The 19775-nt window shown below is 36.5% G+C and overlaps 1 protein-coding gene across 4 annotated transcripts in view; it reads right to left on the bottom strand.

Moving 5' to 3' along the window:
• RBMS1 (RNA binding motif single stranded interacting protein 1) overlaps nucleotides 1-19775 on the bottom strand; it is a 145418-nt gene that overhangs the window by 30586 nt on the left and 95057 nt on the right. For all 4 annotated transcript variants that reach the window (XM_032693144.1, XM_032693145.1, XM_032693146.1 and 1 more), the window contains exons 3-4: nucleotides 10317-10375; nucleotides 7389-7480 (exon numbers count right to left, since the gene is read on the bottom strand). In XM_032693144.1, coding sequence (XP_032549035.1) covers nucleotides 7389-7480; nucleotides 10317-10375 — 151 coding nt within the window. The remainder of the gene's footprint in view (nucleotides 1-7388; nucleotides 7481-10316; nucleotides 10376-19775) is intronic.

Raw genomic sequence — 19775 nt, 5'->3', positions numbered from 1 at the left:
AAAAGCAATTCCTTAGATATCTGAATTTTTAATTCCTCTTCTGGAATTAAGCAAAAAAAGTGAAACCAGTGAAAATACCTTCCAATATATCTCAGCTCAAACCTTGCCTATACACTGTAATCATTCTAAGTGCTTTAAAGGCAGGTGTTTCTTCCTGTGCTTAAAATCCATGAAATTGTATACGCCTCTTTCACCTTAGAAATCTTAAATCTCTTGAAATTATTTGCATTATTTTATAGAAATGATAAAAAATATTTACTAAAGTCAGTGGAAAGTCTCCTACTTTGGGTCAGCAAGCCACCATTAAAATATAAACCACTGAAAATATATATATATATATATATAATTTCTACACAATTTAGAAAAACTGAAAAATTTGAAAGTCTTGCTATCTCACACAGGGTTGTCCTCAGCTAATAGAACTATCAGCATGTCCTGAAAGACACTGAAATTGCTAAATATTTTCAGATTATGGGCAATATCAGGGAATTTGTGGGTTACTGTAAGTATTTACATTACCGAGGGAACTAGAAAGTCTTGTTTTTAGCAATGCAAGTCATCAAGTTTCTATTGGTCTTTTCTCAACAAATGCCTTTAGATGTGTCCCCAGAACATAATAATACAAAGATGCAGAACAATGCCTTTGCAGAGCACCTCTTCTTTTTCCTAAAGAGCACTTTCAGCACTAACATAACAAGCTGACTATAAGATACAGCATCTCTTATAAAAGTGATTGGAATGATCAACTGTTAAGACTTATTTCTGTAGAAAGAGGTGATCAGGAGTCCAACATAATGCAAAGTGCTCTACCATCATCTGAAAGAAATTAACAAAAACCTCCCTGTGCGTGTGGAATTGTTCCTAAATTGCAAGCAAGAAACTTGGCAAAATGATAAGACATCTGTTTTCTGTTGCTCTGTGTAAGGTCAGAGCGAACAGATAGCCATTCAGAAACATGTGACTAGGCACTGCTCACAGTATGGAAGATCCTCTGACTGATAGGGAAGGGATTAAATGCTTGTCTGCCTTCATATAGAAACTACTTTAAAATTTACGGTTGGTCAGTGTCTCACTGAAATATGTCTGTTTTAGCCACAGTTTTAATACTGTCTGACCACAGACTGTTAACAACACAATTCAAGGGAAAAATCTCTACCCTAATCTTCACTTGTTCTCCAGAACTGCGTATGATTAATAAGCTAAACATTTTAATTCATTTTTACAGGCACATCTGTATTAAGAAGAGGAATTTAACTACAATAAGCATTGTGATCAAGATTGCAATCAGACTATCACTGCAATAATACATTCTCTTTTTATTCCTCAGCAATCTTGCTTTCCCTTTGCTGGAAGGGCACCCTGGGAGCTCTGAATGAACCCACCAAAGCTCATAACAAGGCACCAGACCCTTGTCAGAACAAGCCACAGCAGTACTTAGCTATTGAGATAAGACTTTTGTGGGTTGAAGCTGTGTACTCAAGGGAAGTGGTTGTTAACTGCCTTATTAATACCCATGCAATTACTGAAGTGATAGTCATTTGGCCCCCAGGTAGGCAAAATTCAGCTTACCTTCAATTTATTTTATAATGACTTGTAAGAACTTTTACAAATAAAAGGAGGAAAATTTATTAAAAGTCTATTACAGTAGGATTTAATACTATTACCTACAAAAAGTACTACAAACTAGGTAAAAATAAAACTTTTCTTACAAGACAGTTGCTAAAAACTGTTGTAGAAATCTGCTTGAGTTAGCTCCAGTTTGTCTGTCATCTGTTCTTTAGCATTCAGAAGCCCAGATGCAGAAAAAAAAATTGCACTATGTCTACCTTCTCTAGTCAGATTAAGTGCGCTGGCTGCCATGGTAACCTAAACTTATTTTCTTACTTTACTCTGTAGGAATGAAAACTGATTTAATTCTCCAGAAGGTTTCACAGTGAAGACAAGTACAAAAAAAAACTCAAAGAAGTTAGCTGTTTCTCATTTTTGCTAACTCAAAACCACTTTCTTTATCAGCAACATAAAGGAAGACTGCCCTTAATACATTATGCTTGATAGCTGTGGAAAAGCCTTGATTTCTGTTACAGAGATGAGCACAAGCAGCTAAGCAGCTTTTCCCTCCCCAAGTTCACATTTTATATAGTGTGACAGGTCATCTTTTCCAAATATGCTTGGAAAAAATTCACCTAAAGTAAGTTTAAAATATAAAAACTTAGGAAAGAAAGATAAAGCTACCAGCACATGGAGAGTACATCACAGTTCTGCTTTTATAACCATCAGTAAAAAATATAAGGGTTACAAATTCAGGTCACCTCTGGGTTCTGGAGGATTAATGTGAACTCAGATGATGGGTTCATATTCATCACAAACTAAAACCCACCCCCATGTAAAGAGTTTCAGAGAGCTTGATCTGCTGCTTTGAGAGGCAACAGACTGCTCCCCAGAAAACAGAAATTGTATCTTAAGAATGGTGGAAATCAGTATGCGATGGGACAACATACTTTACATTGTTAGCACAGACATCCTTCTGGCAAAATTTGGATAAGAAAAAAATTCTTAAGATGGCCCTAATTTTTTGCACAAGCTTAATATATCTGAAAACATTTAGTAATTTGTAAATGTGAGAGCTAATACAATATAAGGAGGATCACACTTAATTGTCAGTGGAAGGGGAGATCTTAAGGAGGAGGAAATTGTAACATTATGAATCTGAAGTCCTAAGTCCTAAAAATGTATGACTCTGGGGAAATCTTTGAATGGATAAGCAATGAGTCTTCCCCCAGAAATGCACGTTAGTACATGGAACAGCATTCCTTGGCTCGAATTAACAAGTCTCATTGACCACAGAAATATTACATGTCCGTGGACTACTTTTATGGCTTCTATTATAAGAAGTATATGTTTACTAAAGGTTTGTGCTTCCATAGGAAAAAAAAAAATCAGGAAAACACAAACTGGAAAATAATGAATGCCAATTGTTTAAGTTATAAATTATATTGACCATCTTATAGCAAAGTTGTACACACAGAAGAAAATCTCATGAGGATAAAGAGAATACAGGAGACAACAAGAAAAAGTCTCCAATAACAAAGTCTGGAGGACCAGGGTCACAGAGTCTATAGCAGTTGTGTTGGACTTGGACAGCTAAATCATCTTAAAGAGAGGACACTACATGAATTTTAAACACATGGTTGAAATTCAATTGTGAGAATGCTGGAATGTATGTTAATCCTTCTTGTGATGCCTAAAGTACATTGCAAGCTCTTTGCAAAAAGTGGTAATTCCATTTGTAGAATAGTTCTAGTAGATACAAGTAGATACAGATTTCACTATATTATCTCAGAAATCTGTTAATCTACCATGAGCTGGACAATATGGTTGTACAAATGTCACTACTACACAAGGAAGGGAGTTTTTTTAACACTTGATGAACTCTGAGCTGCCAGAGCCAGACTGCTATTCTGGCTGGCTTGTGTAACTCTACATTGCTGTCAGTATAACATAGATATTCTCTTGCTGACTTTATCTAGGCTGCAAACACAATGATTCTCTTACTGTCTTAAGTTCGATAGATAGAAAGATAAGAACTGTGGGTTTTATTAACATTCTTATTCAGTAGCTCTTTTTTACCTGTTATATCTACACATTAGTTTAAATCCAGAAGAATCAGAATTAAAGTCAACTTTCCATTTGAAACATAGTTGCTTCACTAACTACAGGTGAACTGAGTTAATACCATTTGATGGGACAGAACTTGGTCTGGGCAGTGACTCGAATGCTTTATGTTAAAGTCAAGGTCAAAAACCTATCAGAATGTAGGTGTCTCATATCTCCATAGTATTTGGACCTCATCATTTCTAAAACATCCCTTAGAGATTCTCAGTTTTTAAAATATCTATTCAAAATGTCGATATACAGTAGATTTTCTGTGTGCATCTATTTTCCTGTACAAAGTCACATTCTGTCTGCTCTGAACAGTGTAGAAACCTAGAGTTATCTCACTTTTACCTGTGGGGTGGTGGGAAGAGAAGAGAATTCTCAGAAAAATCACTGTCAGCAACCATAATTTTTCTAACAAAAAAATGGTCAGAGCTCTCCAATATTACTAATAATCTTATGTAAGACTGCACAGCTCTGGAAAATCATGACTTTTGAACTTACTATTATTGGTTTACAATGAAAGTACTCCTCTAGGAGCAAGCACAATAAACTAATAAAAGAAATTTCAATAAATTAAAATTAATGAAAATAAAAATTAGACACTCACCATTTATTAACTAGCTTAGAAATAACAGTACTCTTGCAAGACAGGTATCTGCTCTTTCCATACCTTATCTCTTGAGTAAGAGAGAAGCTACTGGTTTTGTACCCTGAAAAAGATGGACTTAACACTAGCAATCCTCAAGTGGAAGAGAGCAGAGGGGCAATAGCCTGTTAACTCCATTTTAAATTTCCATCCAAAAGCTACTCCCATCCCCTGGTCACACAGTATCCTCTTACATAAACTCTTAGCCTCATTTTCTGACCAAAAGGAATTGCTGGAGGCGTTTCTGTTTCAGCAGTGACCAGAAGATACTGTTAACCAGCACAAAGCAAAACCCTTTGCTGCTTTGTCTTAGAAAAGTGTTCCCAATTCAGATTCTCAGAAAGAGCAGATAGCTAAAGACACAAAGTTTCATAAGTCATGGACTGACACAGGGTTCCATTGCCAACATCATCATCATCGTGACATCTCCTGAGAGGAGGCCACCAACAGTGACTCCCCTGGAACAGAGTTGGCAGGATTTGGCCTGGAGCCATATTTCAGGCTCTAGGCCCTTTTGATCTGCTCAGTAATAGCAAAACCATAGCAGGTGAGATTAGATTTTTTTAGAGTCAGATCATCTTGGAAGCAGACTGCCAAGTACAGCATGATCTTACCCCACAGATAGGAAAAGCTCACAAATAATAATAACAACAACAATAATAATTTAATTATTTATTATATTTAAAATAAAAACAATAGAATTACAATTTGAAGTTATCTCTACAAAACAAGCAAAAAAATTTTAATACATACAAATCTGAACCACTTCCACCAAACTAGGACTTGCAGATGAACTTGCTGACATATAGTTACAGCAGGACATCGCAAAAAGGGCTTTACGGCAGCCAGAGTCACATTTTCCTTCCCCTTCAGCTGCTGTGGGTCAGGAACCACCACCATATCTGGGAGGAGGGTGAGAATACTGAGGAGCCATGCTGCTGCCTGACACCCTGGGCACATCTTCCCATGGATAAATCCTGCCAACAGGTATGTATTCCCCCTTTGAAACTGAAGCAGCTGCAGTGGTCGCTAAGGACACTGAGTGATTAGATAGCCAAGAAACTGTTCTCCAAATCTTCCTCTGTGACACTCAGGCTTAAGCCTGAGCAGTTTCACTGCAAGACTTCATGGCACAGGTGGTAACATGCAAAAGGATAAAATACTAAATGCACAAACACAAACTTTTAGTGTCTTGCATGTGAAGGGTCTGATTTGCTGATCTTGTTAAAACAACTGTGACTGGCCATTCCAAGTCTGGAGCATCTAAGCGGAGATACGGCTTTTCAGACAAAAGGAGAGCAACACTGCCCAGGGGAAAAAAATCCAGTGGCTCAAAATAGACAAAAATCAAAGTACCTAAACTTGTAGTCCCTAGTGACTGTTTTGTAGTACTGTTTATTGGGTTGGTCTCTTAAGTAATTCAAACACTCTCCCTGTGTTAAGAGCAGAACAAATTTCACCAGAATTTAAACTTTATAGTTACAGACTTCCAACAGGTCAGAAGGCTTGACACAATGTCAGAAAAGTCAGTCAAAACTCTTAGGTATTTTGGTGCACATTTTTTCATTAATGCTAACAGAAAGCAATATTAGCAATATTGCAACTGTCAGAGGAATTGAGTCAAAAATATACACCATGAAAAAAATTAAGAAACTATTCATTAGATTACTATAGTTAATTATTACAGCTTCTCCATCTACTCAAGAAGACAATTAAATCAGACATCAAAGTTCATTGGGAAAATGAATTTACATGACTTCACATTCTCTTTTTGCCCCTCCTATCTAGATATCATATCCATCAGATGGCAGACAGAGGCTTTGGTGTATATTTTAAAGTGATTACCTAAAACCTAAAGATTAATTAAAAGACCTTTATTAAGTACATAAAATCTTATAAACAGGAAAAAAAAAATCAAGTGTTTTCCAGTAAGCATGTATGTTTGTGTCATGGCTGTAATGAAACATGCATTAAGTATGAAACATATGGTTTCCATTTTGTTACCCTGGAATCCATCCTAAGACGTTTATGTTGTTAGCTTAACTGTTCTCTTCAGCTGAGAAGCTGTGGAAAATATCTCATCTGAAAAAAATCTGTACCTAATGGATAACTATAAAAGATTTACTAGATCTGCAGCAGACTACTTTAATAAAAAAGCCTCTGAGATTACTAGTTAATTACTAGATTTTAACTTTTTTAAATTTAGAATATAATTTTGAAAATAAAAAAAAATTGCTTTAAGAGGTACCAACAGATTATATTGGTAATATTTTCTATAGTTAATAAATTTGTTGAGGTGTTTATGGCACTCTTTTGGAACCAGGTCATAGACCCAACAAGAATATGTGACAAAATCATTACTAATGTATCATCTCCCTAATTTTATATATTTGAGAAACTTATGCCAAAAGAGCACTGCTCTGAAGATCACATATGACTTATAACCTGACTCTGAGACAAGGATCATTAAAAATCAGAGGAAAAGAAGACAGATCTAATTTCTTTGTTTTTTAATAATTCTTGGGTTTGCCTTGATGCAGAAATAGATAGTCAAAGAGATGGCTAGAAATTTCAAGACATCTATCATGAATGGTCAGATTTAAATTTTACTCACACTAACAGAAAAAAAAGGGTTGAAACAAAGTCCAAAGGTTAAATTTTGCCATGCTGTGCTTAAAAATTCATCCCCAAATTGCAATGCTGCTAACCTCAGTTAACAAGCAGGTAATGTATAAAACCTTTCATACCTTGTGCTGTAAACTAACTCATTAAGCCTGCTGTAGTTCTTACAAGTTATTGCTAAACTTTCATTTGATGAAGCCAATGGAAAATACTATAATAAATAAATTGATAAATGCAATCAGATCAGCTTGGAGAATTTAACATACTATGCTTCTTTATTTCATTAGTTAAGATGATTTGGGTTATGGCAGTCAAAAGCCTCCATTTTGTTACCTTAATATATCACATGGCTCTCTGTGAAGGGCCTACCACTTGAAACCCCACATTGCCTATGTTCTGCTAACATACAAGCTTGTTCATCTTTACAACCCATTGCAAGAATTAGCTGGCTATTTTAACTCACCTTTGCCATCTGTGCTTGGACTCCACTGGCCTTTAAAGCAGAAACTGCCTTCTGAGCAGCTGCTGGGCTGTCAAAGTCAACAAAACCGTAACCTGAAGTAGAAAACATCTAATTAACAAGAGAGCAACCAGCTTATAATCAAACACTTCATATCAAACAACCATGCTACTAGCACAGTTATTATTTAATACAATTTTCCTGTTGATCAAGAGGGACAACAATTTGAACTCTTATGTTCTTCATGTAGTCCAAAACAAAAAAAAAAAACCAAAAAAAACCAAACAAAAAACCCCCCCACAACAAAACAAAACAAAAAGACAAAAAAAAACCCCCAAAAAACAACAAACCTAGCAAAGTTCTTGAACCTTGATCTGGTGAGGATCTACTCTAGCGGAACAAATCCATTTCCATGCCCACTTATTATCAGGATTTTGGCCAAACTGCTAACAAGCAGTATGGTGCTTTGCTTTGTGCTATCTGATATGTATCTTCTAACAGGAGTTTATTTCATAGAGATAACTAAGTAAAGCATCATCTGTTAATTTTTCTAAACTAAATTTTATCCAGTTTGAATAAATGATGAATAAGTCTAATTTCATTTATTCAAAACGGGGCAATGGATTCAGTTTAAAATACACATATCTATCCAATTTTTGGTTAATGAGTTACCTCATTGTATATACAAAAAAGACAGTTAAAAAGTGAGTGAAAACCCAGTTTCAGTGAAAGCAAATGATTTTTCCCATTGTTGCTGAAACAAGAATGTGAAAAATTGTCCTGAAAGCATTTTCTATGCCATATAATGCAATCCTTAAATATTAAAATAACCCAAAAGTTCATCGTAACAAATTTCATACATCTGCAATAACTCCTTTTCTTATTCTGAACAACAACACCTAGGATTACCAAATTGCAATATACCTTGGCCTTAAAAGACACTGACCTTATAGGCTGGGATTTTTAATGCAACCAGAGAATTGGATGCTCAAGGCTCACCAAAAGGCCGTCAGAGTTTGGAAGCTACTCTCACTAGATGTTATTGCAAACCCCATTGTGCACTTTTCAATCCCCTTCCTTTCCACCACTGAACTGCCCAAGTATTAACAAAATCCCTTTCCAATGTTCAGGTTGGGTTAAAAGAAAAAAACCCAACAATAAAATAACCTCTAGAGGAGTAGAAAATGGAAATATTTCTTCAAAATATAATAGTATTTTCTTACTTTATATTCATACTGAGAAAAGGTGGTGTAATGATGTAACTGAACCAGCTTTAAAGTTCTTAACTTGGGAAAAACAACTCAAGCAGCCTTGTATATCAGTGGAGGCTTACTTATCCTGCCAAGAAGCTGAAGAAAGCAGCATATTGTTTTGTGTAACACGTGGTGTTGTGGATTGTTAAATCCTGACATGGAACAAAGTGAGTTAGTTCATATCAAGTCTTGTGCCACCAAGGCAAAACTAACTTCCCATACCCCAAACTAGCTTTCCATACCCACGGCAGTCTCGGTTATCTCCAAAACACTGCACGGCGTAATACAAAGCTACTGACACCAAGCATGCCATCAAAGCTGGCTTTGCCACCTTCTAGATGATATATAAAGTCAATTGCTTGTTGTTCCAGTTACTTTAAATGCCATGGTGCATTTTTTGGCAAAAGCCAGAGATGCTGTCAATCTTTTGGTTAAATTCCAGTTAGATATCTGCATTCTGCCTACTTATGTTCCTATCACAATTTCAGTGACATGCAGCAAGATTCCCTGGAGTCTTACCTTGCAGTATAGTGTCAAAGCAGGCTGTTAGCTACTGCTTTTCATCAATGAGATTTAAACTCTGTATTGGGAAAATCAGCTAAAAGCATTAATGTGAGAATTTCTGTATCACCGACAGGACTACCGAAGACTCCAGGAACTGATGGAATGGACAGGCTAAATCAGTTAAGTGCAACCACAGGCACTAACTAATTAAAATAATTGAAAAGGGTATCTCGTCTTTCCTAGTCACCATGACATCTGCATACAAGCTAGGAAAAAATTCCAGAAATCTCAGTTTCTGAACTGTCAGCGCCCCTTTAAGTTCTTAAGATGGGGAGCTGAGGAGTTATGCCCCTGCATTGCTTCCAAGTTCTGCACAAAAACTGTGTCTTAATTAATTATGAACTCTCCTCCCTCTGCCTATCAGCTTTATGCTCATTCATGGGTGTTATTAACATCGCTAAATCAGCTGACTTAATACTTCACTTTGCTTAGAAATTATCCTCTTAATTGTAAAAAAAGAAACTCTGAAATCTGGTATTTCAGCACCACTCCTTCTCCCACCATGCACCCACTGGGATATAATCTTAATGCAATTGCAATGAGCGACAAAAATCAGTGAACTGATGTATCCAGTTTATCTAAAGGAGTTCTAATTTTTTTTCCAGACGCAATTACTTTACTGAAAACGAACCCTCTCTTTGCTTCCAATACGCTCAATAGCATATAACAAAACACAATTAGACTACTGGAACATGTAATTAAGTGCTGCTTTAAGCTACTTTAATCAATGGAGCTTATTTCCACAATGTATAATTTTTTTTAGATGCCTAGTATAGTTGAATGGTCTTCTGTAAGCTTCCCTAGTTTCTCCAGGCAAAAGGCGGAAAGCTGCTTTTAACTCCAATTTTGTTTTTAAAATAGAGGCAAACTGCCAGCCAGCACTGTGCATGTCAGCTTCACTCCAGCTTGGCTGCACCACTGACACAGGCTGTCTGCCAGCTCCATTGGAGACAAATGGATTGAATACACCAACCATGGGCAAGATATAAGACTAGTTTAGGAATAAGAACAGTGAGGAAGGAAAAAGAGGTAGAAAGCACTTAAAATACAACGTTAACATATTGTATAGAATCAGTTACGACTTTCAGGTGAATATAAAGGCAAGTGTACATACCTTTGCATTTGTTTGTTGTCTTATCCAAAATAGCCTTCGTGGATACAATTTTCCCATACCTAAAATGTATTACACATATGTAAAGAAAATGAGAAAAGAACATCCTATTATAACAGATACACAAATCACCTTATTTTATACACTAGGATCCTTTACTCTATGCAAAATTGAACAATATATAAACTATATGTAATGAAAACTCATGTGTAGATGGAAATGACAAAAAAGATTAACAGTTTCAAGCACTATCTTTTCTATTCACCTTATGTTCTCAGTGGCACAACAGAATCACAAAGCAAGCCAGAAAAAATGTGCTTTGTAGAAAAGAATACAATGTAGTTAAAATCGTGGTACATATAAGGCACCACATTTTAGACAGAAGCTTGGACTCTCTCAGTATATACACCAGTTAAAGTAGACAAGTTGCCTTGTCAGTGCTAGGCTTGCTAGCTAACACTGTATGTGAAAAAAAAAAAGAGAAAAAACCCAATAAAACCTCAACTGACAAACAGAAAAATATTAAATTTAATTTAATATTATTCTGCTCTGGAAAGTGACAAGTGGAAGATTTATGAAAGCTGATCAACAAAGTAGCAAAAAATTTTCTGTAAATTTCTGTAAATATAAACAATTTCAACTAAAACCAAAACATTCCTCAGGAAAGTTTCTATTTTCTTTTTCTCACTGCCTGTTCCTCAGCTTCTCAGTAACTGATGAGCCCAGGTACCAGTCTGCTATGCAGCCCAAAGGTGAGCACACAGAGATCTGAGCAACTAAGCTTGCAGAAGCAAATCCAGTTATAGGAAAAATTGCTGTTTCTGAAGTACTCTACAATATTTATCAGAATTGGGTATTTCGATCACATTTAGAGTAGAATTTATTGCTGCTGGTAAAAACTTGAAATTTCCCTTGGAAGACAAATCCCAGTTTCAATTTAAAAGCAGGAAATCTGTTGGCCTGCATCAGCAGGGGAATTGGAAATGGAACATAGGTTTCCCAAGCTCCTCACTCACAATCTCCTCTGTTTGCTTGTGAACTACACTTGATACAGTGCTGTGAGCACACAAGAAAAAAACGACGCAACAGGAGTTTGCTTTCACATGAGAATATATTGCAACTTATTACATTAACAGGTATATCTACATACTGTGCGCTAAGAGGCTCCTTAGCATTGTACAAGAAACCAAAATGAGCTGAAAATGATGAGAAATGTTATCAGTATAAGAAAGGGGAATTTGGAGAAGAATAAAGTTTTGCCATCTTACCTGCTAAATATAATTGCAACAGAGTGAGTATCATTTCAAAAAGATGTTATGTCAAAAGACAACTAACTCAATTTCTGCAGTAGCTGTATTAGTCTTTAAAATTCTTCAAAATATATGAGGTCTAATAAATGATGCTTTATTCACTAAGAGTGCTCAAATAACTGTTCACTTGCAAAGTGATAGTTATTCAAAGACAAAATCTATTACAAAGTACTTTCCCCCTAAAGAACATTTAAATAGAAGTTTCAATGTAGTTATCAATCTTGGTAACCAATTTCAATTCAATTCACCAGTTTCTGTTTATTCAATGAGCTACTGTATAGCTTCAAATGGTTGCAAGGGAGTAAACCAGGAACATAAGCCACAAGGTGATGGCTTTCTTATTTTATCTGAAATTGTGAGTGTCTACACCGGTATAAAATAGAACTATCCATCTATAGCCTAAAAATGTACAAGCATCAATGAAAATCAGTGCATACCTAAATATACCATTTTAGAAGCTGTAATAAAGCAATAGAAATTGTGCCTAACAGTTGGAGCACTTATTTTCCAAATACGTTACTCCATTTAGAAAGCTTTATAATCCCTAAGTCAAAACTTCTGCAGAACTTTTCTTAGTCCAGAGTAAAAACGCATGCTACAAATGAGAGAAGTGAACTGTTCAGGTCACTTGTACCCAGCATGACATTTGACAGCCAGCATTCTCCATATCCTATCAGCTTCCCTAAGCTTCTTAAAGAGAAAAGCTACATAACCAAAGGATGATCTTGTCCCTCCTACTGTTTCAGTTCTTGAAAGCATAGAAAGTGGTGGCAAAAAACTACAGCACTGGGTATCTATGTAAGCACAGTAACTCAGTAGGTTGGTTCAGGGTGGGGAGTCAGAGCTGGCTGTGGACTGCACTGGCCCACCTATGCTGACACACACCAGCCCATAAACAGGTGCCTGTATGTCTGTTCTTTACAGCAAATTTGTGGACCACCTTCCAATGTGCAAGATGGCTTAGTGATTTATTTCACTGCTCTAGATAGCACGGCTCCTGCAAAGAATCACCCACCATGGAAGGCTGCCAAGAAATTTCAGCAGTGTGAGGCTAGGAACAAACTGGGAACCAGTATAACAATAGCAGCTATCGCCAGGATTTCTCCTACGATATTCCCATGTGCTAGCTTTCCACTCATGCCATGAGGCACAGAAATGCAGTTTACCCGCCCTCACCCTGGCTACAGGGATATATCCCCTCCTTGTTCCCAACACGGGGTCTGATACCAGAGGAAAGTACTCCTTGCAGTTCCTCCCAAGTGCTTCCTTCAAATGATGACCATCGTGAAAACCTACCTTCTTCCCCTTGAATTCTACAGTCCTAATACTCTGCTTTTAATAAAGTCTCCTGTCTTCAATTTGTCAGGTGCCACTGCAATCAAAACCCAGCAGAAATCAATGAGCTATAAAATACATCAGTCATGATGTAAACTGATACGTATCACCTGCTTAAAAAAAAGGATTATAGCAAGCAAGAGAAAATTTATATTTTATGATGTTAGGTCATGCCTGAAGATGATAATTCCTCTCAAAGCTCCTGTACATCTAGTTGTCTTAGGCACTGTGCAGAGGCTTCTCTCCAGCTCCACAGCCTTACTGCATGCTTGGTGAGACTTCCTACCTACAGCAGAGCACTATTCTCATGAGTGGCAGAATCACTTCCACAGTGATTGGCAATTGCTCATTCCCTCGGCCATGGAGCAATTTTTTAAAATATACTTTCTTTTAAATTCAGTATCAGTCTTGAGAAATAACTGCTAATCTGGCTGGTGACAAGCAACTAGGTATTTCTTACTAAGTGGGTTATTTATCTCCCAAAAATAATATCTAATTAATGTTCAGCAGCAATAAAGAGTTTCTTTTTTTTGAGTGCTTTTAACATATTCTCTCTTCAGTCTGAATTATCTTTGGAGATGGAAAATGTTTTCAGTTTTGCATCTCTTTTCTACACAGCACCTAGACCAATGTCAACTCACATATTGAGAAAGAGAGGGCTTGGGTAAGAGGCAGGTAAATAATTGCCAGAGTGTACTGGGTATGGGATTAAAAGGGATATGCCCAGTAACAGCCTGTGAACAGTGTACATACTATCATTATAGTACAGAACACCAATACAAATGTCTATCTGGATAGGAGATAAAGAAGAAACTTGTTCAAAACCAAGTTAGGAAGAAATGCAGTATTGCTGCTTAATAGGATAATGCTTACCACTGCCTATTACATACTCTTGGTGCAGAAATGAAAGAATTACCTTCATCTGCTCAGCTGCCCCAAATCTATTGCCAGGCAATGTGAATCTCTAACACAGCATTATACCTTTGTCTTAGATACTTTTGAAGTGGAAGACCTGAAGCAAAGCATCACCATATACTTTTTTAAAATCACATTGTTCAACAACATGGTCAAAAACAGTGCAAACAATCACCCTGAGAGATTTATTACAAATAGCTAGAGATACTTTTAACATTTAAAACATCTCTGAAGCCTAATTTTGGCAACCTCCATGACGTTGAGATAAAAGGGTCCTTATAAAACTAAGTAGATGTATCAACCTGAACCCCTGTTTATTTTTTCCCTTTGTACATCTGGTAATATAATGAACACACTTGCAAATGTGAGGGTAGTAAGATGCCATCATAAACATGACAAAGAAAGGGGAATGAAGTAGCTTGAACTCTCTGCCCCAAGTGCTTTTTTTTAAGTGTTGAAAGAACTTATCTGTGTGTGCATTAGGGAGGTACAGTAAGAACTGGTTGCGAGAGGCTTGATAAGGCTTCTCTGGAATGAATTGTTCAAATCTTTGGCCACAACAGCTTAATGTAATATATCTTATGCTACCAAGCTTTTCTTTGGACTACTTTCAAACTATCTTCCAGCTTGTGCTGTGAAGGGTTTCTCTACCACCTGACATGGACACATGGAACTCTGTTACCATGAAAAATCCTTGCCTTTTATTGCTGTTCAGGTCCTCCATCCTTAACTGTCCAGAACTTTGCGTTGAAGATGAACAGTGCTCTTTCTCTGCCTAAGTCCAATCCAGTTATAAAAAGAGCATTCCTAGAGATCCTGGTGTTACAGCTTGCATTACTGCAGTGCTGTCAGAATTCCTCTGTTATGCAGAAACAATGCTGCATATCTTCTATGTTTATTCTAGATTAATTTTTACATCTTAGCATCTTATCAATGCCTTCCATGGAATGCTCTTACTTTTAAGAGTCAGAGTCATGTGGTAAAACCAGACATGGATTTCATAACATGTAAGCGGTTCTGAGTATGTGAACTCACTTTAAGGTGGAATAATGAAAGGAAAGGGAATCTGGTTGAACACCAAAATTTCAGTAGGGAGCCAATATTCTCACCAGGTGACTAGAGAGAGCACAACAAACAGGCAGATCCAGCAAGGAGGGTGATGTGGGAGGGCAGATCAGTTAATCCTAAAATATAATGCAGTTGCTGAATAGATTCCCATCAAAATAAGTCTTACTTTAGACTGGGATAAATAACAAGAACAAAATGCACAAAGCAAATACTTCCAAAGCAATTCCTATATATTAATTGTAACACTAAAAAGAACGTGCAGGTGGGGCTGGTTAGTCTGTAAATCAGCTTTAAAAATAAAAGAGGCAACAACAAAAAAACAAACAAAACCCCTTTCTTATTCAAGATGGTCTTATTCAGCACACAATATGGTCAGTGGGCACCTTGCACATGCTCTAAATGCAGTAAATTCCTGCTTGAAAGGAAATCATGCTATCTTTCAGTATGACCCTAAATAAATGCAGATAACAAACACTGACTTCTGCAAATGAGTGATGTGCAACTTTTAAGATAATCCTCACCTCCCCAAACAGAGAGTGTTGTATTTTGAACACTACAACTCAAAATATGAATATAATATGAAACTGATGGTCTTACTAGCCAAGCCCACACTACCAACTATCTTGCTTGTAGACTAGGTGGAAGCCAGTCCATTCATCTCAGCTGAGACTTGAAGACAAGAAACCCTAACAGTCCATGAGAAAGCCTCATCTCTGCTGGAGTTCTCAGCTCCTCTATAATACCTGGTGCAAAAGGAGCAAAGAAAATTCCCTGGAGCTGAGGAAAAGAGTCAAGGGAGTTGTCAGGAAGAGCTGACTTGGGACAGCCATCTCCTGTTCCTCACTGATCTTCCAGTGTTCAGAGCATTTCTAAGCCAACAGCAAAGCCAAGGAAACATAATCAGCCCCAGCAATCTTTTCCCCTGGATCCGAAAACCAAGCTCAGAGCAGCACAAAAGGTTTTATCTGGCTCCCACACCCCCCTCTCTCTGTTGCATTTTGGGAAAGTGGTGTACTGAACCTTAAGCTCTTGCTCCCTTTTAAGCTTAGACAAATATAGGGAGTTTTTGTTTCTCTATGTATCAAATTTTTGACTTCCCAGTAAGGGGAATTTCAGAAAATAATTGTTAATACAACACTGCTAGTCCTTGTGATAGCCTGTTCTGATGCTGCTCTGCAGCTATGGGTAAATGTTCTCTTACAAAAACTGGATAAAGAAATTTATTCAATCCAGCGGAATACTGAGTTTGGAGAACAGAATCAAACCATATGGTTTCCATTCTTAAATTCTTCTTCACCACATCTATGCCGTAGTGTAGAAGGAGACATTGTTGAGAACATTTTGTCTGTATTTTGTTTTCTGTTGTTGGAAGACACACTATTCTTTGAGAAACTCTTCGGAATAACTCAGTTGGTTTATGGCCATCATGGGCCTAAAAGTCTGCTACTGGAGCATAATGAGTACCTACCACCAAAAGCATAATTAAACATTACATAAAAAGTTGCAGTTATGCTTTTCATATTTTTATTTTCACTGTTAATGAGTACCCATAATCTAGCTTAGTATGAGTTGTTTTGAAATTGTTATAGATTTGGCTAATTTATTTGGTTCAGTAAAATCTCCTTTACTAGCTTCAGATATTCAAGCATTGGGTTAATCAATGCCACCAGATGTGCCCTGTTTCAGGCACTAGATCATATTTTTCATGATGTGCAAAATAGAACTTCCTCATTAATCTAAATTAAAGTGTTGCTTTCATGACATGCTGCTAAATGGTCATATGGTTTTGACATAATGCTAGTTCCTTCCTTTCTTACTAATTGTCCCTTCGACTCTCTCTGGTACTTCAGAGAGAAAGATGGTGTTTTCCAAACATCCAAATACCCAAGTAGTTCTTATTGTCAATGTTTATTATTTTACTCAGGAGATAAATAATTCGTCCAAATAAATTAGAATTAATTCTTATAAAAGCCAACTATTGTTTTGTCTTTACAAAATTATGAAAATTACATTGTGTGCATTAATGTAAAGACTACTTTTGAAATCTGTGTACTTAAAAAAACCAAACAAAAACCCAAACAAAAAACCAAACCTAAACAAAAAAATCCCCCAAACAACCCCCTGCAAACAAAACCAACCAATGAAACAACAACCAAAAAAACCTCCACAGATCATTGGTTTCAATGACAAATCAACAGTCTTACATGCTGCTGTAAATTCTTCATTAAGACCAGCAATTCTTTCTTCATAAGCTCTCTAATTCTTCATTTAAATTTTGTATATTTGTGTTTTCAATAAGAATCAGTGGATAAGAGCATATGTCATCATCATTACCAATGCCATTACCAATATCAGCCCAGTGCAAACTACTATTACTTTGGTACAAATAATTTTTTATTCAGGCTCAGTAGGTTACGATTTCAGATTTCCCGGAGAAGTTATCAAAAGCAGCAAAACCAAATCCAAACCCAGATATTCTCTCATCTCTAACAGCTACCTGTCTATAAAGGAGCAGAGGCTTTGCACAACGGACATACACAGGTTTGCAAAGTGTGAACAAATGCCTTCGTTTCTCAGACAATATTAATTTCAACAAATAAAAAGCAGTATTTTATGAATAGGTATTTGGTTTGTAGTGTACATGCTCTACACAAATGCAAATACTCCTTAAAGCTAAAAATAAAGAAGAATTCAAAATCCTGGTGGACAGTGAAGAGACACACAGAAAATGATTTTGGAAATAATTATTTTTCAGCTATCCAATTTGTTTTTCTCAAGAGTAGTTATTTCCTCGTTCAGACAAAGATGAGTTGTGGGGACAGGGAAGAAAAGATTTTAGAATCAGGAAATGTTTGCTTCCTCTTGTTCTTGCTCTGTAGAGATGGGAATAACCTCTATCCATTCCTAGAGCCTGACTGAAATTAAAGGGGAAGGAGTCCTGTTAGTATCCTACGGCTATTTTTATGACATTTTTGCAAAGGTTTTCCAATTAGTATGCTCCTTTTTGCACAACAAATTGATTATCTTAAAAGCATGACCCACTGTACAACATCCTTTCATTTAGTACAACCAAGGAAGACTCTGAGTACTAGTGTCTCCAGGCATTTTAAACATTTCAGACATATTTCAGTTGACACTAAAGCAGCATTCTTAATGTGGTTTTTTAGTGTGTAGTAAATGAACAGATTTCCAAAAACTGCCTGCAGAGGTGTTTTCTCTGTCAGCCTTAAGTCAACAAAAATGTGAGGGTATGTTTATTTAGTTTTATTTTATAAGGTTAAGAATGTTGCAATATGTGAAAAAGCAGTTATTCTTCAGTCCTATGATGACACAATCATGGGGGAAAAAATTTTTAAAATAATCCATTAAGACAGACACACACAAACCCTGCAAAGAGGAGTTGGAGGAGAAGGCTGTCTTGATGTCCTATTGGGCATCAAGAAGAATTCAGCTGATGCTACTTTGAGAAAAAGCACAACAGCAGTAGTATTGATCTAAAAAGAGATTTAAAAGCTTAAGTATAAAATCTTTACATTAGGGTTTGTTTGAGGGCTTTTTTAGTTAATTGAAAAGAAAAAAAAAAAGGCAAATTCTGAAGAATGAACCTGTAACTTCTATTCTAAGCTCTGACAAGTTTATCAGCATCTGTAGTCTCAGTCGCCCAACTGAGGATGTGAATTCAGATACTTGGCAGAGCTATGATTAATAATCACCCTCTCTTCAAGGACAGTTTTTTGTCAAAGCCCTGAATCTTGGCCTATCCTTGCTCAGCATGATTTTTACTACTAAATACATGGCATATGATTTCCTTTTAACCTTTCATAGGCTAGCAAGAAAATAATGTTCAACTTTATGGTAGGGAGGGACCAACACAATAGCTCCAGACACTGAAAAAGGAGAGAACAATAGCAGCTAAAGTGGAAGAGCTGACACCTTGCCCTGCATAGAAGATAAGCTTTCACATTTCTGACTCCTAACGATTCTCATCATCCTAATGATTCTTATGAAAGCCAGGGTCCTAACATACTGGTCCTAAATTTGTTGATTATATAGCCGGTTTTAACTGTGAAGACACAAGATGTCACATGCGGCAAAGAAAAACAGAATTTCAAGTAACAAATTGTGAAAAACGATCCCATTCAATGCTTCTTGAAGCCTCTGCCCCTGCAGTAACCCAACCTGACTTCTGACAAGCTGAGGTGATTTAGTATAATCTCTGAACCATCTGCTAGGCTATCTGTCAGTTCAGTAGCCTTCTTACTTTACAGTTTATAGGTTAAGCAGGATAAATAACCTATCAGAAACACAAACAGATTTGCCTCTTTGACACACTTTGAAATGCAAGTATTGTCTAAACAACCATAGCTTGCTTACTTCTAAACTGAAGAAAAAGAAAATTAAAATCAAAGTAATGCATTAAACAAAATGACTGTTCTTTCAGAAGAAGAAATTGTTTATCATAATCTTTACAGTTTACGAAATCTACAGATCAGGAAAGCTAAACTACTTTTTCCTAACTAATTTCTGCCTACGCTTTTAGGAGATTTTTCCCTTCACCCATTTGAAAACACACATGTGAAGTATTTTAAAATGTGTAAATTGCGTAGAGTTACGTTTTCAAACATCTGTTTGTAGGGACAAAAGTGCTGGTTGACATTAAAAGTGTTGTTTCCTGCCAGTGGTCTAGAGAGTTTGATGAGCAATGTGAAAGACCACTTCGTGTTTTTCTTATTCATTATGTGGTATTGTTCTTTTGAGAAAAATATTTTAAATATGAAGTGATGTGTGCAAATCAGATTGAACACTATAGAAACTGATTTGCTACTACTCTACT

This window comes from Chiroxiphia lanceolata, chromosome 7 (genome assembly GCF_009829145.1).
Source record: "Chiroxiphia lanceolata isolate bChiLan1 chromosome 7, bChiLan1.pri, whole genome shotgun sequence".
Classification (NCBI taxonomy): Eukaryota; Metazoa; Chordata; class Aves; order Passeriformes; family Pipridae; genus Chiroxiphia; species Chiroxiphia lanceolata.
Note: the sequence above shows the minus strand (reverse complement) of the source record. Positions and strands in the feature narration are given on the sequence as shown.